Source organism: Halichoeres trimaculatus, unplaced genomic scaffold (genome assembly GCF_033239565.1).
Source record: "Halichoeres trimaculatus isolate MK-OKI-2021-1 unplaced genomic scaffold, fHalTri1.1 fHalTri1_scaffold_7, whole genome shotgun sequence".
In the NCBI taxonomy this organism is placed as follows: Eukaryota; Metazoa; Chordata; class Actinopteri; order Labriformes; family Labridae; genus Halichoeres; species Halichoeres trimaculatus.
In genome coordinates, this window is record NW_027437185.1 from 35,722,501 (window position 1) to 35,745,752 (window position 23,252).

Sequence of the window (23,252 nt, forward strand, 5' to 3'; positions counted from 1 at the left end):
TAATTTAAGTTTTGATATTGCATGTTCAAGCTCTTCAGATGTTACTTTCGCCAATAGGGCAGCATTTTGTTCATCTGTAATTTTGGGAAGATTTAGTGAGTTAAGAAGGTTGTCTGTAGTCATGTCTCCTTTACTGCATTTTTTGGAGTAGAGGTTTTTGTAATATAATTCGAAACAGCTTTGGATTTCCTGAGTTCTAAATTTTACATGTTTAGTTATGGGATCTTTAATTTTTAGTATAACTCTATCTGTTTGCTGTTTCTTTAGTTTATAAGCCAGGCATTTGGTAGACTTACTACCAATTTCATAATATCTTTGTTTCAAAAATATCAGTTTCTTCTGAATCATTTCTGAGTGCAGTCCATTTATTTCATTTTTAACTTCTTTAATTTTTTGAGTAGTCTCAGGATCAGTTTTTTCTTTATTTTTCCTTTCTAGTGCAGACAGTTGATTTTCCAGGTCAGTCAGTTTTTTAAGTCTTAGTTTCTTCAGGAGAGAAGATTTAGCTATAATTTTACCTCTCAGGACTGCTTTACAGGCATCCCATAGTATATTTGGGGAAACCTCACCATTGTCATTTTCATTTAGGTATGTCTGTATATCTCTTAGAAGTTCTTGTTTAATAGGTCCTTTGAGTATACTTGCATTCAATCTCCACGAAAAGACATTTGGTCTACTCCTAATGTCAAGGTCCATAAAGACTGGGCAATGGTCAGAAAGGTCCATCAATCCAATTTTACAGTTAGATACTCTGCCAATATCTTTGTTAAATGTAAAAAAATAATCTATCCTAGAATAGGATGAGTGGGGAGAAGAAAAAAAAGTGTAATCCCTTGATGAAGGATTTAACTCCCTCCAAACATCACAAATGCCCACTTCTTTTAGAAACCCTCTCATTTTCCTACTTAGTGAATTATTTGGGTTATGAATAACTCTTGAGGCATCTCTCATTGTGTTCAGCCGTAGGTTGAAATCACCACCACAAATAATTATACCCTGTGCTTTTACAACCATCAAATCAAATATGTGTTTATAAAATGCCCATTTAGACCCTGGGGGGGCATACACATTTAGCAGGGTGAGCTCTACACCATCTAGTCTTCCAATGACCATATTGTATCTACCTTCTTTGTCTATAATGTCAGAATGTTTTTCAAAAGGTAGTCTTGTAGATATTAGCGTTGCTACACCTCTTCTGCGTCCTGACTTATACGAAGATGATGACACCAGGCTGAAGCCCTGTCTGCTAAGTTTAGTATGCTCTGGATCTGTTAAATGTGTTTCTTGTAAGTAAACTATTTCTGCTTTTTCTTTTCTCATTTTGTTTAAAATTTTGTACCTTTTAACTGGATTGAGGACACCTTTTACATTATATGTAACTACTCTGACGGGGGTTGCTTGGTCAGCCATATGATTCTGGAGTGTAAGGATAATACATGGTCCACCTCTCCCCCTAAGCTACTCGAACAAACACACATTAAAGACATAACAAAACATGTAATGAAAGAACGATTAAATGTTTCGAAAAAGAAAAATGAAACTTCGATTACCGAGGTCTTGAATGTGACCCTAAAGGAGCCGTGATGGTTAAATGGCTCAGAGGGATTTTCTCCGCTCCGCTCAGCTTGTGGAGAGCCCTCCTCTGTTGCTTCCATACAGTGCTCGCGTACAGTTATTGGGTTAGCCTTCGTCAGAGACCCTTAATGGACAATGTCTTTAACAGGTACAGGGGGAGTATCCATTTTTTTACGTTTTTATTTCTCTACTTCAAAGGACCACGAACATGTTAACATAATGATAGTCGAAAAGGTTTTACCTCAGTGTAGTGAAAGTCCGCACACGCCGTGCATGGATCCGTATAAGAGTCAATCTTTTTTAAAAGCCTCCAGTTTCTTTTTGTATCCCATTTGTGGCTTTTCCGAAGGTTTTTCTCCTCTCGATGATCCAGATGCGTGCCAGATTGAAGATTTGATCCTGTCGGACCAGCTCGCAGGTGCTTTGAGCACCGTCACCGGGAGACCGCGTCTAGCCATATCCTTGGTGGCCTCAGCTGCGGAGTTGTACACGCGCGTCTCGTCCTCGTAAAAAACTCTCATCCTCGCCGGGAATGGGGTTTGGAATCGAAGTTTCTTCTCTCTAAGGACCCGCTTAGCCTCTGCATATTCCCGACGCTTTTTAAGAACATCTGGGGCATAGTCGTGGTCGAGTATCACCCTTCTCTCCTGGTGCATAAAGCCTTTCTTCTGCCAGGCCAACTTTAAAGTCTCCTCTTTGGTTCTGAAACTTGCAAACTTGACCACTATTGATCTTGGGGGGGACTCTGGTGGCGGTTTTGGTCCCAGGGATCGGTGTGCTCTCTCGATCCCAAGATCTGTAGTGGTAGGGATTCCCAGCTTCTCCCGTAGCAGACCTTCTACGAATGCGATCATCGATGCCGAGTTATCCTCCGAACCTTCTGCTATGCCGTGTAGTCGAATGTTGTCCCGTCTGGCTCGACCCTCTTGGTCCGAGAGTCTAGCCTCCAGATTTTCCTGTACTTTTAGCATCTCCAAGACGGCTTCTTCAACTACTCGCATTTTTTCATCTGTTTCTGTGATACGGAGCTCAGCCTCGTCAATCCTCTTATTAGTTGTTTTAATGTCTTGATACCTCGGAGAGTAACCCCGTTCTCACGACGAAATTCCCTCAATTCCTGGAGTATGGTCTGCAGGTTAGCCATTTCGTTAGCTTGTTGCGGTGTTAGCTCCTCCTGCTCGTGGAGTTCGCTGTCACTTTCCTCGTCTGCAGGATTTTTGTTGGTAAGAGAGGACTGGTCTTTACCATGCACAGCGGTTTTTCGTCTTCCCCCTTTCATATCCACAACGCCTTGTTCACATTATATGGTTTACAGACAGTATTAAGATCAAAAAGACGGCGTTTTCGACATAGGGTCGGGGAGCTCTGAGGTTAGGCTGTTACCCTCATGGCCGCTCAACCGGAAGTCCCTCTGAAGGTTTTTTAACTTCATTTGTTCCTCTGAGTTTATTTTCTGTGCTTCTTGCTTGTAAAGTAAAATTACCTTTGTTCTGAATTATTTATTTCCCATCATACCCCTTACCTGCATCGGGTGCCAGATGGGCAGCAGAGCATGCTCAGTGTGCGTCCCCTGAGCCTGGCAGTTGGAGCACAGGTCATAATTTGGACACACGGAGCACTTGAAGCGAGTCCCGACCACCGGTCCCTCACAGCCATCACAGGTCACGTTGGGGTGCAGGGCAGGGGGTGGGGCCATGTGAGGGGGAGGAGCATGCGGGGCCCCAGGTGGAGGAGGAGGAGGAGGGTGACCGAAGGCAAAAGGAGGGAAGGCATGAAGAGGGAAGTCCCGGCGGTGCTCTTTCTTCTCTGAAACACAGAAAGTAACAGTTTGAATCAAGCGTCCAATCAGCAGGAACCGAGGTAAACAGGAAGGAGCAGCAGAAGCCACACCCACTGCTGACAGACTACATTTCACATCTCTGGTGTTTTACCTTTGATGAAAATACGGAAGGTGGCGTCCTTCATACAGGCCAACCCCATCATCAGCTCATCATCGGAGGAGAACGCAACCAGGTCTCCATCTTCATCTGAAACACACACATCATCATCATCTTCATCATACTCTTCTTGGTTGTCCTCTCCAGGTGTTTCAGTCTTTGAGATTTACTTTTTGCTTGTGTTAAAGATTTTAACCAGTCAGCAACAGATTGTGAACTTATGAACATGAACTTATGAAGAGACAAATGTTTCTGAGCTGAGCTTCATCTGGTTTGTTTATACAGCACAGCTGAGCTCACAGGCTCCGCCCACAGTGAACTCAGTCTTCAGGAAGTCAGTTTCCTGAAGCTGTGTTTGTGTTTGGAAAAGATAAACACTGTGATTGGAGCATCCTTCTCAGGTGTGCTGCATGTTCACACCTTTGATATATATTTTTAACCTCATAAAACCTGTTGGAGGAGATTCTCCTGCATTAACAATTCTTAAACCCTAAGCTTTTTCTTACACGCCTTGTTTTGACAGACTGTGCCTTAAGCTATGCATCAACAGATTGTCAGGTGTACACAGGTATGATGTTAGTCAACATTTCTGATTTTACAGGTGATTAGCTTTTAAAAAATATGTGGAATCAACAACTTTTAAAGGGTTTACATTTGGAAATAAATTCATCTGCAGATCTTTATGTGTCCTGAGTTTTATAAGGATTTATTTGCTTTTGACTGTCACTATGATTACCTATGACTTTTACATTATAAATCAGATGACATTATCGTATTATTATAATTATTATTTATATATAAGAGTCGACAGATTACACTATTATTAGACAGACGACATAATAATAAGGAGGAATACCTCTGTAGTACATGTTGAAGCCGTTGTTCAGACAGGTGAAAACTCCAGCGGTTTTCCTGCTCAGGTATTCGAAGTTGCTGCTCACATCTTGGTCCACGGTGAACCTGCGCACCTCTTTCACCGCCTCGTCTTTACCCAACAGGTAAGCTTTCACCGTCACAGACATCCTGACAGCGGCTATGTGGAGCTCTCAGCCGGACACGGAGAAACCAAACTCGAGACAAAACTCAAACTTCAGCCCTGGAAGTCTGTAACAAACTTTGTGACGCAGCTTAAAATCTGTCAGCTGCTTTATGTTTACTTCCGCGATCAGCGTCACAGGCGTCACCAGTCTGAGTTCGCGGCGCGGCCTCCCATTGGTCCGCTGACGGAGTCCCGCCCAGGCCACCAATCAGAGGCCGGGAAGTGACTCAGCGGATCCCAATGAGGGGATTTTTCCTCCGAGTCACCTGACAATAGGTAGTCGTAATAAAGTTCATATAATGACCCAAATCTCGCTGCGTCACCGTGACTTAAGCTTAATAAAGTCGATTCAAACTGCACTAGGCCTTATGAAGAGTCACGTGACTCCATCACCCCATGTGTCCCGGATAAACATTGAATAAATTAAAAAAGAAAAAATACTAAAACACGGGTGAAAAATTAAATATGAAAGAAAAAATGTTTCCACCAAGATTTATCTATTATTTTAATATTTTATTTAATATTTATTATATATATATAATAACAATAAAAATAGGTCAGGGCTTAACAGACACTAACAAACAACATTTATCAACAGACCTAAACTTAATGTTAATAAATTTATCTCTAATTTACTCCATATCTAAAAAAAATAGAAATAATAATAATTAAAAAACTTGGATATCTACGTATCTACAGAGAAACATTTTGGTTTTTGAATTTCCAGTTTGACAGAATCATGCTTTTAGCCGCCACCAAGGCGAAACCAACTGTCTTCCTTTTTTTGTCTTGTTTTTAATTGTGCAGCCATGTGACACAGCACACACACACACATATGCATGGAACAATGTTTACATTAATGATCACTGAAATTAACTTACAGACCTCTCTACAAAATTGCTTGACTGCAGGGAATCAAAATCCCAACTTGTTCATATTCATGCCAACTAAGATTTGAAGCACCCCGGTCTATTTTTCTGAAGTCGAGAGGGAGTAACATAAACTTGATGGAGGATTTCGGCTTTATTACTCTACCCCTGGCTGATTTGGAGGTTATTTTAACGTCGTGCCAAATGTTTTCCCAATTAACATAGGTAAATTTGACCCCTAAATCAAGTTTTCAAGAGTTAAAATAACAAGATTATATTTGTTTTCATTCAGAATAAAGATTTAATGATTTAAATATTTCAACATTCATAAGCTTAAAAAATACAAATGTGGGACATCTGTATTAACAACAAAGCAAGATACATAAGCGTGGTGGAAATATTCACAGTACTCATAAAACAAGGTGATTCATCTTTAGTTTCAAAACAGTTGTTTTTGATTTAATTTCTCTCATGATGACCTGATTTTATTTTCTAGAAGTTTTGGAGTGTGACATCATCCTGTAGTTAAACCTACCAGTAGAAGATCCTGTGTCATGTGACAGTGAGTCATCAGGCTTGTGATCTGATGCCGGAGTGAGTCAGTCATAGGTGGAGCACAAACAATACAAAACACTTTCAGCCCCAAGTTCAAAGTAAGAATCGCTCCAAAGAAGAACTTTGAACCTTGAACAAAAGAAACTTTACTAAAACTTGAAACAAATGAAACCTTACAGAAATGAGAGACACAAACAAATTAAACGTGTAACAGCGAGCTTCCCTCACGGGAAATAAAGTCCTCAGGCACCAGCCCACAGTTGCTAAAGTTTTACAAATCAACAAAAACACAAAATGTTTTTTATTTTCGATTTATTTTAACTGAAACATTTGAATAATAGAAAACAAAATTTACAGACACAAACAAAAACAGACCAATGATGAGCTTGATCATAACCAATAATCAACCAGTAATGACCTAATAATCAAATCATCTACCAATAAAACGCCCAGGACCCGGTCATGAGCAGAAGTGAATCCCTGCTCCATATATTATTTGTCATCTTTTGAAAAGCTTTGCTCCAGCAGCTTCTGACTTCCTCCTGTGATGATGTCACTGATGACAACCAGCAGCTTAGTGTGATGTCACAGTGATGTCAGACATAGAGAGGGTGGTACTGGCGGTGTGTCAGTCTCTTCCTGCAGGTAGGACAGGTGTGCGATGATGTCAGAGCGTCTCTCAGACACTGGCTGCAGAACACGTGACCACATCTGGTGGAGACAACCAATCGTCCGCTCTCAACTATCTGTAAGAAGACAGCAGCCAATTAGAACACAGGATTTTGCCATTTGTCCATGTTTCAGAGATGTACCACTGACTGGTGCACAGTTCAAACAGGTGTGTGACAGTGGTGTGTTCGTGTCATACTTCAGAGTACGCATCCAGACAGACCGGACAGCTGATGGTCCCTGGAGCTGACCTGAAACCAGAACAGACATGAACCATGGAGCAGTCCATAATTCAGGCTGGGTGCTGAGGTAATGAAGGGTAAACATTGGCATTAGTCTGTCTCTTTCATTGATAATGTTGAGTACTAACTGGGATTGGCCTATTACCTTGCTGTTATCTACATTTCATGTTCAGAGGGATCGGTTTATTACCTGGAGGAGCTGTTAGAGTGTAGAGACGACATAACTGTAGCTCTAAGGACAGGGGGCACTTCCTCCTCTTCATCACTGCTGACCACATAACTCTCACCTGTGTTGTCTCGCCTGTTCTGAGGACCTGATTGAAGAGACCCACAGATTCGTTTCGGATGAGTGAACAGAGAGTTATGATGATGAATGAAATGTTTAAACGGATATAAAAATCCACAATACGCTTCATCGTATCATACAAATCCTGACACTCAGATGATTTCTGTTTTCTGTGTTTTAATTTTTCTTTATGATCACTTAAAAAGAATATTGAAACAAACTCATGATGTAAATAAAATGAAGTAACTTTGATTATAAAAGTTTAACCACAAGTTCAAACTTCATTAAGAAGGTTTACCTTCATCTAAGAGCTGGCTCACAGCAGCAGAGCAGAGAGATGGACGATGGAAAAAAAGAAGAAAAAGAAGGAAAAGAAGGAGAGTTCATTTAGTTAATTCTCTCTGACACAGAGAACCAGAGGATGTAACTTCATTTGTGTGCATCTCTGTAGTGTTGTAATGGGTACCAGTACTGAGTCGTTGTGTGTCAGGTCCACCACAGTGGCCTCTGCACCCTCACAGGTCAGATCCACCACCTCCTCCACCCCTAGTTACACACAAACACACAAACAGAGTCAATACTGACCAATCAGACATGGTAATGGATCGCAGAGTATTGATCCTTACTGACCGTCTTCAGTGTTGTCCATCACGTCAATGGTCTCTGTGGGCGGGGCTTGGTTATTATCTGACTCTCTGCTAGCATTAGCAGCCCTGTTAGCCCCTCTGCTAGTCAAACTGCAAGCTGATCTGCTGGTTGCTCTGCTGGTAGCAACTCCAGCGTTAGCTATCCTCCTGGTGAAAGCTGCTCTGCTGGTTTTGGTGCTGTTTCTAGACACCATGGGACTTCCTGTGGTCCTCCTCTTCCTCTGACCCTAAGCACACACATCACAACACAGTTATCAGTACAGAGTCGATCTATTAGTGCCAAACAGATCTGTAAGCCCATGGTTAGGCTGGATGTATCCTACATAATTAACCTTAAAGTGGACATATCATGCTTGTTTCTCCTTTTCACTATGCCAGACTAGGATGCCTGTAAAGCATTTCTGCCCTCAGTACAAGTCATTTAGTTCCTTCATTGCCCCAAAATAGCGTTCTCAATATCCTCATTTTAGGCCATTCTGAAGATCTCGTTAAAACGCTCCGTTTGGAGAATGACCTCCAGTAACCTCGCAACGTAACAGCCCTTTGTGCTCTGATTGGTCAGTTCTATCAGAGGGGTGGAGGGGGTAGAGCCAGGGGGCGGTTTTTGCAGCATGGCAGTATTTACAAAATCTCCACATTGAATGGAGCAGACTGAGCGAGTTTGCTGTTTGCCAAAACTTCCCCGTAAGGCATTGATAGCACTAATAAAATGGCAGAGTGTAGGATACGTCCTTTTGTATTGGACCCCGAGTCAGACCCGGACGGTTCAGCAGCTCAGGAGGAAGAAAATCCACCTGGACACAGATCATCTCAGGACGCTTCAGTGTGGTGAGTCAAACCGGTACTGTAACATGTATAGTTTATACGTTTATACTCGGCTCTTGGTGGGTGTACCTCTCGGTGGCAGTTGTGTGACTAACTGACATCACAGAGGAGGAGCAATGACCTATTTTCAGAGGCATCAAATCTCGTTCTAGGATATCAGAAAAAATACAATATCTCATTTTTTGAAAATTCAGGGGGTGAAAGGTCTTGTTTTCAAATTTATTATATTATATGTAAGTATTAAATCAGAGATCAGGATGATATGTCCCCTTTAAATTGAATTAGACAAATTCAACATCCTGGATTCAGGGAATCTGGGGACACTTCTACAGTGTGCTGTTTAAGAGGATCCTGATCCAGATCAAAAGAACATGATTAAAAAATTAAGAGCAAAAAAAAAAACTCACAGAGCTGCTCATATCCTACAGAAGACCTGAAGAGACACAGAGACAAAAAAAATATTAGTCAGGGACAACCATCTACAATGAGGGACAATAATACACAATCAGAGACAACCAGGGGGCAATTACAGCCAAACAGAAACAATCAGAGACAGGTATAGTCAATCAGGGACAACTGCAGACAACAGGGGGCAATTATAGCCCATCAGAGACTCTCACAGAAAACCAGGGAGAATTAAAGACAATTTTTGACAACCACAGACAAGCAGAGACAACCAGTGAGGATTAATGACAACCACATGTTGTCTCTGTAAAAAGCTGCCCTCCCTACTCGTCGCTGAGTCGGCTAACATATTAGCACTGGGTGTTTGTACCTATGTTTCCTCTTGCTATGAGCTAGCTGTTGTGATATAAGCTAGCTGGAGACTGAAGCAGGTGTTATGTCAGAACCTGTTCCTCTTCATTTTCAGGGCGCCTTCATCGCTTCATTGAATTATAAGAATTATCCTGTTTAATTATTCCGAGGCTGGTTGATGTGCCAGCTTAGATGTTCACCCAGAAAATCAAAGTTAAGCCTAAGAAACAAGTTAAGACTGTTCAGAAACCAAACATCACAAAGAGTTAGCCATTAGCAGTTAGCTGTATAACTCACCCCAGCTTGCTGGATTTCTCTACTGTTAGCCGTTACCGTTAGCGTTAGCGCAGCAGCTGGTGCACCTTGGCAACCTTAGACCGAACTGGGTTTTGAAAAGAACCGGGTAACTGATTTCCAACGGCCAGCTGATGCTAATGCTAATGTGAGCGCCAGCAACACGTTCTTCTTCTGCTCGAGCGGAAGTTGGTTACTTTGACTTAGCGACGCTGCTGCCGCCACCTGACGGACCAATGTAACTGTGAGGTCGTGTTACAGGGCAAACGATACACACACAGCATAGTTCACACAGGAAGCAGAATTAAAACAAAGTGAAAAAAGAAAACAGCCTCCTGCCTACCTGTTCACCTGTTTACCTGTTCTCCTGACTGTCTCGGCTGATTGTGAGAGAGGGACAGAGGAGAGAGGAGAGGAGAGGAGAGCAGACCTCAGCAGGCATGGATAAATTCAGGAAATGGTTCAACAAACCAAAAAAGGTATTTACTTTTATTTTTAAAGTTTTCTTAAATCAAAATAAAAAAGATTTTGAAATGCAATTATTTCAAAATCATCAGCAATATACTTATATTTTATTAAAAATATATTAAAAAAGTTTTAAATGAAGATTCTTAATGATACATGTTGAAAATAGGAATAAAGAAATTAACAATCCTAATATTTTTTTAAAAAAAATTTTGAAATGAAAAATAATGTAAAAAGTTGAAAAAAAAACTATTAAATATTTTTAAAATATTTTAGAAGTTTAATATATGAATTAAAAATCAATACTTTTAAATGTTTAAATACATATTTTAAATCTTAAGTATAATATTGAAAACGTGTCAATAACTGAAATAGTGATAAAATTAAATATTTAAAACATCTAAACTATATTAAAGTAAAGCTAAAGTAAAGCTAAGTGTTATTAAAAATATTCAGTGTTTTAAATTTATATTAAATTAAAAAATAAAATAAAATAAAATATAAAAAACTCTCTGAGTGACAAGTAAAATCTGTGAAACAAAGATTTCACAAGAAAATTTTTCTAAATTTTTTTATTACTCTGTGACTGATTCTGTGATCAATCAGCCAATTTAAAAACACTGATCAAAAACACATCCCGCATAAAATTTGGCGAAAGTAACAGTAACAACAGCAACCACAACCGCAACACCAATAAATTCCCCCAAAAATATGTTGTTTTTGTTGTTGTGTGTTGGTGTTGTGTTTGTATTTTGTATAATGTACTGCATGAGGATTACACATGACCAGTGTTCTTGTTCTCTGAGAGGAAGCACTCTCTAAACTGGTTTAACTGGAGTCTGGACACTGGTTTCTAAAATTACCAACACAATGCTTTGTGTCCTTTATCCCCTCCTGTAGCTCCCTGCTGTCAAGTAGCTTCCATGGAGATCATTAAGAGTCTAGAAGGAAACATTAAACCAGACTGTGATACACTCACAAAAAAGAAAAACACGTGAGACCACCAAACAAAACCTCCAAGAGTGAATCTGAGAACACTGAACAAAACCTCCAAAAGTCCATGTGATACCACTGAATATTACCTATATTATCTTCAAGAGTCCACGTGAGACCACCAAACAAAACCCTTAGGAGTCCATGTGAAATTACTTAACAACCCTCATAAAGAGTCCATGTGTGACCACCGAACAAACTGTGACCACCAAGCAATCCTCAGAGTCCTGATCTTTCTGCCAGTGTGTGGTATGGAGCAGCCACAGCTCCTGCTGATGGTCACTTTCTGTCAGCACAGAAGAAGACTTTTAAGCCTCTTTTCCCTCCACAAACAGGAAGTAGAAAACCAGCTGGGGGTTCAACCTTTGACCTCAGAGAGATCACATGACTCATGTCATGACGACGCTGGACACATCAGGACTCTCAGTTCTGATCCTCAAAGGACTGTGGCTCCTGGGACGGACCTCAGGTAAACACATTTAACACCTGAACTTGACCAGTGTCAGGGCCTATGTAGGAAGTCCACTGTCACCAGCCACCTGGTTTGTCGTTTACTGGTCTGTCTGTCTGTCTGTCTGTCTGTCTGTCTGTCTGTCTGTCTGTCTGCCTGTCAGGAAGGCCTTGCAGGAGGACTTTGGACAGGAACAGGAGGTCTCCTTTGGAGTCACAAACACAGCCCCAGCCTCCCCCAGACATTTTGAACATTTCTTTCGTACAGACTCTTCCTCCCTCCCCTCCTCTCCTCACCCGGGTGGGAGCAGGCTGCCCTGCTCCCTGCCATGCTCCCCCTTGCTGCGGGGGAGACACTGGAGGTCCTCCTCCTCCTCCTCCTCTTCCTCTAGTCTGTCCCGACTCTGGGTGGAGGAAGCTCTGCAAAGAAGCAAAAACCTGCGACAGAACGAGCCTCGCTCCCATCTGTCGTATTTTAAAAAGGTGAGACCAGAGGGAGAGTGGGTGACGACAGAGGAGGAAAGTGAGCAGGACGGGTGGTGTGAGGGAAGTGAAGAAGATTATAAACAGGTGGAGGCTGAGGATGCTGTTGGCACCATGCCCCCAGACACTGTCACCTTCAAGGCCATGACCCCATCCTCCCTCAGCGTGCAGGAGAGCAGGGATGAGGATGATGTGGATGGTGAGGATGATGATGAGGAGAAGGATTCATGGAACCTGTGTTTGGACCTGCAGACGTACTGTCAGCTGACGCCGTGTGTTTGTGACAGGTGAGTTCACTGTTCACCTTTAAAGACACAACCAGGCTCATAATGATGGTGATGATGGTGATAGCTATGATGATAATAATGATTGATGGTTATGATGATAGTGACAATAGTGATCATAGAATAGAAAATATTTAATTTATCCCTGAGGGGAAATTCAGGAGGATTCACAGCAGCAATCAAGAAAACAAAAATAAGAAAGTAAATAAGAAAGTGTATAAAAAGTGTAAAGAAAGTGCAAAAAGCTCCATAAGAAAATAGATGCTGACAGCTTGTCCATCATTGTCCAGTCAGCCAGTCTCCACCTCCACAGGGTCCAGGACTGAGCTTCTTCAGCAGTCTGTTCAGTCTCTGTCTCCTGGATCCTGTCTGCTCACAGCAGGTGAAGCTCTTCCATTGTGGAGTTGGTGTCTGCTGTTAGCTCTGTTAGCCATGTCTGTGAATTGCATGATGCTACTCTGCCTTCTGGTATTTCCTATATTGCTGAGTTAGCACAGCTAGCTCATCTTATTGGAGATAGATCTTATGTTCCCAATAACGATGGATGGAAGGACAGGTCAACATCGTCACTTTTTAGCTCACACCTGAGAACCAGCACGTCGTCCTCACCTTGTGGGGAAACATCAGGCCTTGCACCAGTTAGCGCCTCGCAAATCATTATCATGATGATGATTATGATGTTGAGGATGATGATAGTGATGATAGCAGTGATAGTTATGATGATTCTGATGAAGATAATGATGATAAGAGCGATGATGATGGTAATAAACAGATGGTATATGGCTAAAGTCAATAGCGGAATGGCATAGTCCTTTCCTCCTATCATTTATGGATGAGTATATCTTTATACACTGTTTCCTCAATTCATCCTCTCATCGTTGTTAACCTGTCTCAGGTGTCCAAGTGCTCCTCCGTTTGAACCTGAACTGGTCTCAGGCCTCCAGGTATTTCCTCTGCTCAGCTTGGAGGATCTCAGCCACACCTTGACCCGGCCACAGAGGACAGACATCCAGAGACCAAAGGGGGACAGTGAGCAGAGTGTACCCAGAGACGGAAGTCCTCAGCTAGGGAAGAGCTCCTGTTTGTACCCTAGTTTGCGGATGATCACATCTGTCCCTCAGGTGAATCTTCTTTAGACTGGCTATTTTTGGTTTCAGAGGCTGAGGTCACGTCATGTGCTCACAATCGGCCAATCAGCAGCTTCCCAGAGAAACTGTGTGAATTGTTCACACCTGAAACTCGCCTGAACATTTAAAGAAATTAAGTTTTGAAAAGCTGCATCACTTCTTTGCACTCTCTCCAGAACAGGAAACAGGAACAGGAAGTGGATTCCATTTGCTCTCAGCTGGACAACAAACCCAACAAGACCTGTTACCATGGCGATAACACTGATAATAAACTGCTGTGGCTCTCAGGTGAGCATAAGATTTAACTCCATCTATTCATCATCTATCTTTAACTGCCTCTTAATATCTATTACCTGTCCCCACCTGTGTACCACCTGTCTAGATGCAGCAGGTGAGCTTCAGACCTTCTGTTGTGAAGATCTGAGACTGATCCCTAAGATGTTGATTGACTGCTCCACCTGCATCCAAAGGACAGGTGAGTCTCAGAGTTACATAACACATCCACCTGAGTGCAGGTGTTGAGGTGCTCAGCAGGTGAGGTCCTGAAACCTTACCTGTCCTTTTGTTTTTTTTTCTACAGTTTTTTCTGTCGAGTGCTGCAGCTTCTGTTCCAACAAACTCAGAAACACCAAACAGCTGTGCACTACCTGTAAACAGGTACACACTCACCTGTACCTGGATTAACAGTCACCTGTGTGTGAAGGTGTAGAGCTCAGATGCTCAAGGTTGGACTCATACTTTCACAGTTTGTTTGAGTGTTTTCTTATGTTTACAAGTGTTTTTGGTGTATAAATGTTTTCTTGCCTCTGCAGTTTGTTTTGGGTTTATACAGGTGTGTGGGGTGTATACAGGTGTTTCTACTAGTCATTAACCTGTGATTATATAAATGTGATGACATCAATAATTATCCTACAATCACAAGTTTGAATAACTGACTTCATGTTAAGAAATTAAACCATAAATTGATTTTGTAAAGTTTCACTGGCATTTATATTTATAAATAATCAAAACAATAAAATCAAACTTTTGAAAGATCTCATTACTTTCCAGACTTTTGTGGCTTGATCTGGAGAGGACAGGACAGCGAAAAAAAAAAAAAAAAAACTTTAATATTTTACTCTACAAACCAAAAACCATCATTTCACACCACATTAGCCTGATTATTCCCAGGTAACTTCCTGTTATCAAATAAAAGTCTCACACTGGCTTCTTTACCTCCACCTTTATTCATGTTTCCAACATCCCACTGACTCAGTGTTGTGTCAGTAACCGTGTCAGTATGATGTCATCAGTATGTCATATTGTTGGGGAATTATGTTTATTTCAGTTTCCTGACGGGGACTTTCTGCTCAAACCGAGCCTTTTTAGCATGACGCTAACTCAGCTTAAGCATTAAGACAGTAAACATGTAGCTAACAAGGTACCAAAGAATAATTTTGTTCCTGCTAAAGAAAATCCAACAAAATAAATAAAATCCAGACAGGTGAGACAGGTGCATCATGGGTACTGTGGCGCTGTGCTCCGGCGCAGAAGGAGCGCTCATTTTGTGGCGGGTAACATCCGGCCGGGCCCGCAGAGTCTGCTTTAAGGCTGGACCTTCATGAACGCCAGCAGTTGAACGTCCCACTATGCCGGGACACCCGAACATAGCACCGCTGAGGAGAAAGACAGGTGAGAAGGTCAAGTTAACCTGTGTGTGTGTGTGTGCACTTATTCGCTAACTTACTTATGTGTGTATTCATCTCCTCACCTATGTGTGGCTCTGTGTTGAGGTGAAGCTCCTGGGATCCACCTGGTTCATCTTCAGGTGGTTGTCGAGGATCTGAAAGATTTCCTGGATGTTTGGAACGTAACCTGACTGAAGCTTTGACCAGATGGGAACATCTGAAAGAGGAACCAAAAGCACCGTTACACCTCCTCTTCCTCCTCACTTATCCATGTATTTGTTTTATGCAAACGTTTCATGAATCCCTCCTGTCATCCTGTGCTGCCTCATAAATTGTCAGATCTCACATTTAAAGTGCTGTCACTTTTAGACCAACCAGATCTCACCGTTCAGAGCGACTTCAAAGGCTCCTGTGGACAGGAAGTGGGTCTCCATCATGTTGCAGAGGAAGAAGGCCATCAAACAGGAGAAGATCTGAAAACCAGTCAGAAGTCAGTTCATCCTGTTGTCATGGTAACATTCCTAAGCATCTGTTGCCATAGCAGCAGGTACCTTGTTGTCCTGACTCCAGGTCCAGGCTCTGGGAGTGTCAAGGCCGAGGAGGAGGAATGGGTTCTGACCGCTGACGATGAGGAGGATGGAGAGCAGCTTCAGGTAGGAGAAGAGGTTCCCCAAACACCTGAGGACCAGAAGTTAGCAGATAACACACTGGTTACACTTGACTTACTAGTTACACTAGTGTAACACCAGCGTTGAGGGTAATTCAGTGACTTCAGAGCTCACCTGTTGAAGGGGGTTGGGGGGTAGTTTTCACCCTCTATGCGAATGTCCGGGTACAGCTGGCCAATGGCTCTGGAGTACTCCTGGAACACTTTGCTGTAACCTCAGGAGATACTGAAACAAAGAAGAGCACACCTGTCAGGTGAAAGTAGCAGGAAATAAATGTAAAATAGGTCGGTTTTGGTTATGGTTTGGTTTACCTTTACCATTACCATGACCCTCTCCTGACTTGTTTCAGTAAGACTATCTGCAGTGTCTGTTTTCTTGAGCGTTTTTTGTGTAACTCTAAAATCAGAAAATTAAAATCTATGTCTTTTAGAGACTCAAAAAAAGATTTCTGGCCTTAATCTTTTAGCACAAAGTTTTATTTTTGTGTAACTGACTGAAATAACAACAGGCAGCGGCTGTTAGCCGTGGGGCTAACTCACCAGTACTGGAACCGGAGCACGGGCCCGGTGTACAGGGAGGATTTAGCGGTTTTCCCGGGCTCGTTGTCGGGCAGGATGTCCGGGGAGTGTCGGGAGAAGTCAGCCTGCTGGTGTCCGCGCTGCGAGCTCAATCTGCCGAGATAAACGTCCCGCACAGTGAGCGCCGTGAAGAGGAGCAGAGCCGCCAGGAGGCCCGCCTGGCTGTACTCCGCCATGTCTGTGGTGTCTGACAGGGAGGAGGGGAATCCGGTAACACAAAAGACCATTACGTATTTCCGGTGGAACTCTTCACAATAAAACAATGACTTCGGGGCTAAATCTTCAAGTTAAAGGATTGCATTTCGATTATTTATTCCTTAGATACATATTTTTTTATGGATATAACACTTAAAGTATGAAATAGAAATAAAAGCATTTTTGTCACTATAAAAGTAAAAAAAAATGTATCCATCACTTGTCACTCATTAACAACTCGAGCTTGTTTAAAGATCATAAAGATATAACACAGATATTAAAATGTGTCTGGGGGATACGGTTATTCTAGTCACACTACCAAACAGCATTGAACCACTTAGAAGTTAATAACAGAGATTGATGAAGACAAATGAAGACTATGATAGAGGTGGTATAAAAAAAGCTATTTCTGGTTGATTTATCAGTATTTTGCTAATACTATCAAATTTATCTGATCTACGCAAATTTTACCAAACCGCACGTTTTTACAGTATTTTTCTTCATCCGCAAATGTTATTCTCTCATTGCGAAAGTACAGCTTTCTATTTCCGGTTTGAGGCTGGCACATTTTCGCTTATATTTTTAATGTATAAAATTAAGTTTTGTTTTTTTTAGCACCGGGAATCTTTTGAAAAAAAAAAGAAGAAGAAGTCTTTAGAAATAAAAGATTAAACAAAGAATACGGCACATTATCACGACGAAGTGCATAAACAACGTGACGTCATCTTCATGCGACGCGTTACCGCTTGTGGCATAATAAGACAAAAGTAAGAAAAGGTGAGAGATCACCGGCCCACATCAGAGAAACAGTCACAGATGACCAGTCGGTGTACGTTTTACAGGTAAGTTCAGTTGGAGATATGAAATGAGGGAAATGATTCGGTTTTTCTCGTCCTTAGTCGATCAGAGTCAGATCTGACTGAACAAGGTGATGAGGTTCACATAGATCCAGGTGATCAGGTTGAGACTGACTGTTCCAGCTGATGAAGTTCTGCTTTTTATGTTTCAGGACAGCTCACCATGATGAGTGTGGGCGGTTTCAGATGGACCAGGGTCCTAAAGCTGTCTGAACCAAGACTCTGTTGTGCCCCAGTGTACAAGAAGTTACCTGCACCTGCTCACACCTTCTCTGCGTCTTTATCCACTGGACTTCCTTCACGAACGTATCAAACGTTACCTGTCAGGAACCTGTCAGCTGTATGGACGTCATCAGGAGCAAAGAACCTGTCAGGTGTCTGGACTGTATCAGAAAAAAAGAAGCTGTCAGGTGTGTGGACACCGTTGGGAGTTCAGAACCTGTCAGGTGTCTGGACAGTGACAGGAGTTCGGAGATTCTCAGGTGTGGCAGGTGATGAAGGTTCAGCAGGCTTTTACGGGGCGCTGTCGGACTCGGCTCCAGTCCACCTGTGTGAACACTTGTTGGTGAGCGTGCAGCAGGTGAGCGGGCTGCCGTGGTGGCTGAGCATCTGCATGACAACTCTGTCCGTCAGAACCCTCATCACTCTGCCACTTGCCGCCTACCAGATGGTCATCATCGCCAAGGTAACCTGACACTTACCTGCATGTCAAATAGTGACACAATAAACTTAAGTTAAAATTTATTCAACACTCATTTCAACTTTAGGGAGGAAATAAACATTTAAGCAAACTTAATGAAAATTTGGAACTTTAAAAAATTATGCAGTGCTTAAAAAAGAAAATCATAAAGAATCATGAAGTCTTTAAATCAAACTCTTTGTTTCTTTCATCGTTTTTATCGTCACAGAAGTAAAAACTCTAGATCAGAAATTTTCACTTGTTGTAGGGAAAGAAAACAGTTTCTGCTGAGTGGAGGTCTGAGAAATATGTTCAGCACTGTCTGCATCAAAATATCAAAAACAAACAAATAAAATCTGAAGTTTAACATGAAACTCTGAGAAACACCCAGTCTGTTGCAGCTCCAGCAGGGGGCGACATGCTTCAACACATTCACAAACTACTCACACTCCTCAATCGTGTTATATTAAAGTTTTGGGACACCCCATGTATTTGTGAAGTATTGCACTAAGAATCACTCACAGGTCTTCAAGTACAATTCAAATTTAATTTTATTTAGCATAGTTTAGTACAGTATCGATGTAAACCCAGCACATTTGAAAGTTCTTCGGAAACAAAAATGTCTACAACAAGGAACCTAATGCAGGAGATATGCCTGATGATACGGATTCCTTGCCAGGAGGGTACAGCTGTTGTCAGATATCCAGGAAGTGCAGATGCAGTCCTTCAGTTCCACTTTACAGAAATACAGACCAACAAACAGCTTGGGAGACAACTTCCATCCAAAACTTTTTTCCACCTCTGTATTTGTTAGATTTATTTTATTGATTTCATTTTTTTTGTATGAAGTCTTATTTTATCTTTCCAGGTGGAGGCGCTGCAGGCTGAGATTGCTGAGCTTGCCAAAAGGCTAAGGTACGAAGTTTCCCTCCGAGCAAGAGAAAGAGGCTGGACGGAGAAACAGAGCAGGTAAACAAACACAAACAAACATCCCAAGCTGCGTCTGACCTGAAGTCATGAGAGAGAGACCGCGTTGTACCACGGTGATGTTTTCATGGCTGGCTCGGCCGTTCAGGTCTCAGGTCTTTGTGTTCCTGCAGCAGACCCTTTCCTCTGTTTGTGTTCAGGTTCCAGTTCAAGAAGAACTTGCGGCGTCTGATCTCTCAGCTCTACATCAGGGACAACTGCCACCCCTTCAAAGCCAGTCTGCTTGTCTGGGTCCAGCTGCCTTTGTGGATCAGTCTGTCTTTGGCCCTCCGAAACCTGAGTCTGGATCAGTCAGGTATGCCTGCACACAGTCTGTAGCCATTCAGTGCTTTGGTTCTTCACAAGTTCAGTAATCTAGGTCCAAAAAACAGGGCTTGTTCTTTAGAGCTGGTCTGGCTCTTACTGGGACTCTATTTTTTCCTAAACCAGTGATTGGTTGGTCCTGGACCTGATACGGACTCTTTAGTAATGATATAGACTTGCTCCCATGGGACATCAGAGTTTTTGGTTATATTTTCAGCTTTTTTTGCCTTGGAGGACAGGACAGAAGACTGAGGGGGAAACAGGATTGGAGTGGGACGGGACATAATGAGGGCCAGGAGGGACTGCTTATGAGCTAACAGGAAGGCAGCACCAAAGCCCCACAAATAAAGGTTTTTGAATTTGGACTCTAACTGTATTCTGGTCTTTGCAGCGCTGCATTCCAGTCTGGCAGCAGGGGGAGCTCTGTGGTTCCCTGACCTCACTGCCCCAGACTCTACCTGGATCCTACCGGTCTGTCTGGGACTCACAAACTTGCTCATTGTAGAGGTCAGTGTGATAATCTGAAAAACTGACACCTTACCTGATGATGTCACCTGACCACATTTTTCTTCTTCAGGTGTTTTCTCTCCAGAGGGTCAACCCCACTCGTGTCCAAAAGATTGTGACAAATTTCATACGAACCTTTTCGGTCCTGATGATCCCCTTGGCTGCAACAGTTCCCTCTGTAAGTTCAGCAGCCAGTAATTACAGTCAGTAACTACAGTCAGTCAATACAATCAGTAATTACAGTCATTAATTTGAGTCAGTAAATACAGTTAGTAACTAGGTCAGAAACTACAGTCAGTAATCACAGTCAAAAAAATTACAACAAGTAACTACAATCAGTAACAACAGTCACTAATTACAGCAAGTACAGTCAGCAATTACAGTAAGAAACTGCAGGCTGAAATAATAGTCATTAACCCGTCATTAACTGCAATTTGTAATTACAGTCAAAAAACTACAGTCAGTATTATAGTCAGTAACTACAGTCATTAATAAAGGTCAGTGGATACGGTCAGTAACTAGGTCAGAAACTACAGTCGGTAATCGGCCAGTACTAATAGTCAAAATAATTACAGTCAGTCACTAAAGTCATTTACTACATTCAGCAAAAACAGTTACTAATTACAGCAAGTAATTACAGTCAGCAATTTTAGTCAGAAACTGCAGTCTGAAATTACAGTCAGTTATAACAGTCATTAATTACAGTAAAACAACTACAGCAAGTCACTACAGTCAGTAACTACAATCAGAAATCACAGTCAGTAACTACAATCAGAAATCACAGTCAGTAACTACATTCAATAATTACAGCAAGTAACTACAGTCAGCAATTACAGTCAGAAACTGCTGGCCGAAATTACAGTCATTAACTTGTTGTTACCTGCAATCAGTAATTACAGTCAGTCACTACAGTCAGTATTACAGTCAGTAACTACAGTCATTAATCACAGTCAGAGACAACAGCCAGTAACTAAAGTCATTAATTAATGTCAGTGGATAGAGTTAGTAACTAGGTCAGAAACTACAGTCAGTAATAATAGTCAAAAAACTACAGCAAGTCACTACAGTCAGTAACCACAGTCAGTAACTACAATCAGAAATAACAGTCACTAATTAAAGCAAGTAACTACAGTCAGCAATAACAGTCAGAGGCTGCAGGCAGTAATTATCTTCAGTGATTGCAGTCATTTATTACAGTCAAAAAACTACAGCAAGTCACTACAGTCAGTAACTGCAGCAAGTAACTATAATCAGTAATAACAGTCACTAATTACAGCAAGTAACTATAATCAGTAATAACAGTCACTAATTACAGCAAGTAACTACAGTCAGCAATTACAGTCAGAAACTGCAATTTGTAATTACAGTCAGTCACTACTGTCAGTTTTATAGTCAGTAACTTCAAACATTGGGTACGGTCAGAACTTGCAGTAATTAGTTACAGTCAGTAATTGCCTTCAGTAACTGCAGTCATTAATTAAAGTCAAAAACTACAATAATTTGTTACGGTGAGTAACCAGGGTCAGTAACTACAGTCAGCAATTATAGTCAGTTACTACAATTTGTGATCACAGCCACTAATTACAGCCAGTAACTACAGTCAGCAATTACAGTCTGAAACTGCAGGCCAAAATTACAGTCATTAACTTGTCATTTCTTGCAATCAGTAACAACATTCAATATTTACAGCCTGTAACTTTAGTGAGTAACTACGTTCAGTAACTACATTCAGTGAACAGTCAGTTAATAATGACAGTAATAGAAGTCAGTAAATACAGTCAATGAACACAGTCAGTAAGTGTTATCAGCAATAATGTCAGTAATTGGGTCAGTAAATACAGTGAATGCAGTGCTTGTCCTGATTCCTCAGAGTACAGGAGACCTAGTTCTTGTTCTGAGGGTACAGACAGACCCCCTCAGGATCTGATACGGTTGAGGAGGACTTCAAGTTCAGGTTCAGAGTTTGGCCCTCAGGTGTGTTTTTTGAAACATGTTCAGGTGCGTCACATTCCTGAGCTCCTTCATCAGATTAAACACATTCAGACACGTTTATCAGGCACAGCGCCTGAAAACATGAAAACACGCTCCTGAACCAGGACTAGACCTGAAACAGGACTGCTCCTCAACCAGGACTTTGTTTGAAACAGTCCTGAACCATGACCAAATGTTGAGAGGAAACAGTTTTAGAGTTTCCCACATTAGTTTATACAGTATGACACTTTAATTATGTAGATCATATTGTTCATGCTGCAGCAGCTGATGACTCCTTCCTGCTTTAATATTTGTGTTAGATTGATGTGTGAATTCAGTATATTTAATTTCAAAGTTTAATGTTTTTTTTACAGTCAGTGAGTCTCTAATGCCCCCTTTCCCCTTGTTCCTCTCTCCCCCCAAACCACACACACACACACACACACAAACACACACAGTCCATGGCTCTGTACTGGTTTGTCTCCAGCCTCGTCGGGTTCAGTCACAACCTTCTTCTCAGATCTCCAACGATCCACAGAATCCTCAGACTGAAAACTCAACGATCAGACTCTCCTTACAGAGACCTGCTGTCTGCCTTCATCAACAAGTACTGCAAATGAATACTAATATAATGAAAGGTTGTGTGTGTGTGTGTGTGTGTGTGTGTGTGTCTTTCTTCCTGCTCTGTCTGAACAGTTGGAACAAAAACAGGAAGAATAAACGTGACCTCTGACTTAAAATATTTCCTGTTTACTGTTTTTATAGCATCCATGAGAAACTTTACTAAAGTATGAACTATTTATCATTTTAACATCAACTTATCAAAGTTTTAGATTTTATACATAAACATCAGTGTATGAACTCATCAGACTTATTTGTTGTTGGATCATTGTTCAAGTTTCTTGTCATCAGGTTCCAGCTGTAAAACATTAAAGGATCTCTAACTTTATAACTTTGGAGTTTTCTTTTACACTGCCTGATGAACAGAGGTTTAAAAAGTGAAATAACAACGGGTAATTTCATATTTTTGTTTTGGTGATTCCTATGTCTGTAGCATGTACAGTTATTTTACAGGTATTTTTTAAGTTGACAGATTTCATGTCATGCTTGTTAAACAGAGCAGAGATGTAACTGTTGGTGTTTCAGATTTATTTATTGCAATAAAACTGAGCTGCTCCTCCCTGATAGACGACAGGAGTGATGGTCTTTGGAAGAAGTATGTGTTATGATCGGAGGTTAAACTCCTCAGACAGCACAGTTTGAAGATATTCTCCTGATGTTTTGTATGATATGTTGGTTCAGAGTTTGTGGACATGTTCCTGCAGCAGAAGTTGCTTCTGTCCC

General features: G+C 41.5%; 5 protein-coding genes across 6 annotated transcripts in view; 2 read left to right on the forward strand and 3 right to left on the reverse strand.

Annotated features, from left to right (window-relative positions):
• The window catches only part of sqstm1 (sequestosome 1), a 9,801-nt gene extending 5,115 nt beyond the window's left edge, over window positions 1–4,686 (reverse strand). The window contains exons 1-3 of the mRNA XM_074674829.1: window positions 4,369–4,686; window positions 3,507–3,602; window positions 3,098–3,381 (exon numbers count right to left, since the gene is read on the reverse strand). Coding sequence (XP_074530930.1) covers window positions 3,098–3,381; window positions 3,507–3,602; window positions 4,369–4,534 — 546 coding nt within the window. The 5' untranslated portion in view covers window positions 4,535–4,686. The remainder of the gene's footprint in view (window positions 1–3,097; window positions 3,382–3,506; window positions 3,603–4,368) is intronic.
• Window positions 4,687–5,780: 1,094 nt separating this feature from the next.
• Window positions 5,781–9,867, reverse strand: rnf4 (ring finger protein 4). The gene is made up of 8 exons (XM_074673258.1): window positions 9,698–9,867; window positions 9,052–9,077; window positions 7,803–8,046; window positions 7,639–7,718; window positions 7,471–7,483; window positions 7,077–7,200; window positions 6,844–6,895; window positions 5,781–6,721 (listed from the first exon to the last, which is right to left on the reverse strand). The coding sequence occupies exons 2-8, from the start codon at window positions 9,061–9,063 to the stop codon at window positions 6,572–6,574; spliced, it is 675 nt and encodes a 224-aa protein (XP_074529359.1). The 5' UTR covers window positions 9,064–9,077; window positions 9,698–9,867; the 3' UTR covers window positions 5,781–6,571.
• A 21-nt stretch (window positions 9,868–9,888) lies between these two features.
• LOC141793185 (uncharacterized) lies at window positions 9,889–14,203 on the forward strand. The gene is made up of 7 exons (XM_074673677.1): window positions 9,889–10,173; window positions 11,488–11,621; window positions 11,767–12,372; window positions 13,265–13,490; window positions 13,673–13,784; window positions 13,879–13,971; window positions 14,077–14,203. Exons 1-7 carry the CDS (start codon window positions 10,135–10,137, stop codon window positions 14,178–14,180), a joined length of 1,314 nt encoding a protein of 437 aa, XP_074529778.1. The 5' UTR covers window positions 9,889–10,134; the 3' UTR covers window positions 14,181–14,203.
• A 479-nt stretch (window positions 14,204–14,682) lies between these two features.
• selenot2 (selenoprotein T, 2) lies at window positions 14,683–16,628 on the reverse strand. The gene is made up of 6 exons (XM_074674274.1): window positions 16,371–16,628; window positions 15,946–16,056; window positions 15,715–15,841; window positions 15,549–15,636; window positions 15,247–15,380; window positions 14,683–15,151 (listed from the first exon to the last, which is right to left on the reverse strand). Exons 1-5 carry the CDS (start codon window positions 16,583–16,585, stop codon window positions 15,247–15,249), a joined length of 675 nt encoding a protein of 224 aa, XP_074530375.1. The 5' UTR covers window positions 16,586–16,628; the 3' UTR covers window positions 14,683–15,151.
• A 695-nt stretch (window positions 16,629–17,323) lies between these two features.
• On the forward strand, window positions 17,324–22,996 carry cox18 (cytochrome c oxidase assembly factor COX18). Of its 2 annotated transcripts, none has more exons than XM_074674330.1 (7): window positions 17,324–17,446; window positions 17,614–18,146; window positions 19,009–19,109; window positions 19,268–19,422; window positions 19,822–19,937; window positions 20,008–20,115; window positions 22,367–22,996. In XM_074674330.1, the coding sequence occupies exons 2-7, from the start codon at window positions 17,625–17,627 to the stop codon at window positions 22,526–22,528; spliced, it is 1,164 nt and encodes a 387-aa protein (XP_074530431.1). In that variant the 5' UTR covers window positions 17,324–17,446; window positions 17,614–17,624; the 3' UTR covers window positions 22,529–22,996. The 2 variants fall into 2 exon arrangements, with proteins under 2 accessions (XP_074530431.1, XP_074530432.1); XM_074674331.1 differs by lacking the exon at window positions 22,367–22,996 and adding an exon at window positions 21,808–22,227.
• The last annotated feature ends 256 nt before the right edge of the window (window positions 22,997–23,252 follow it).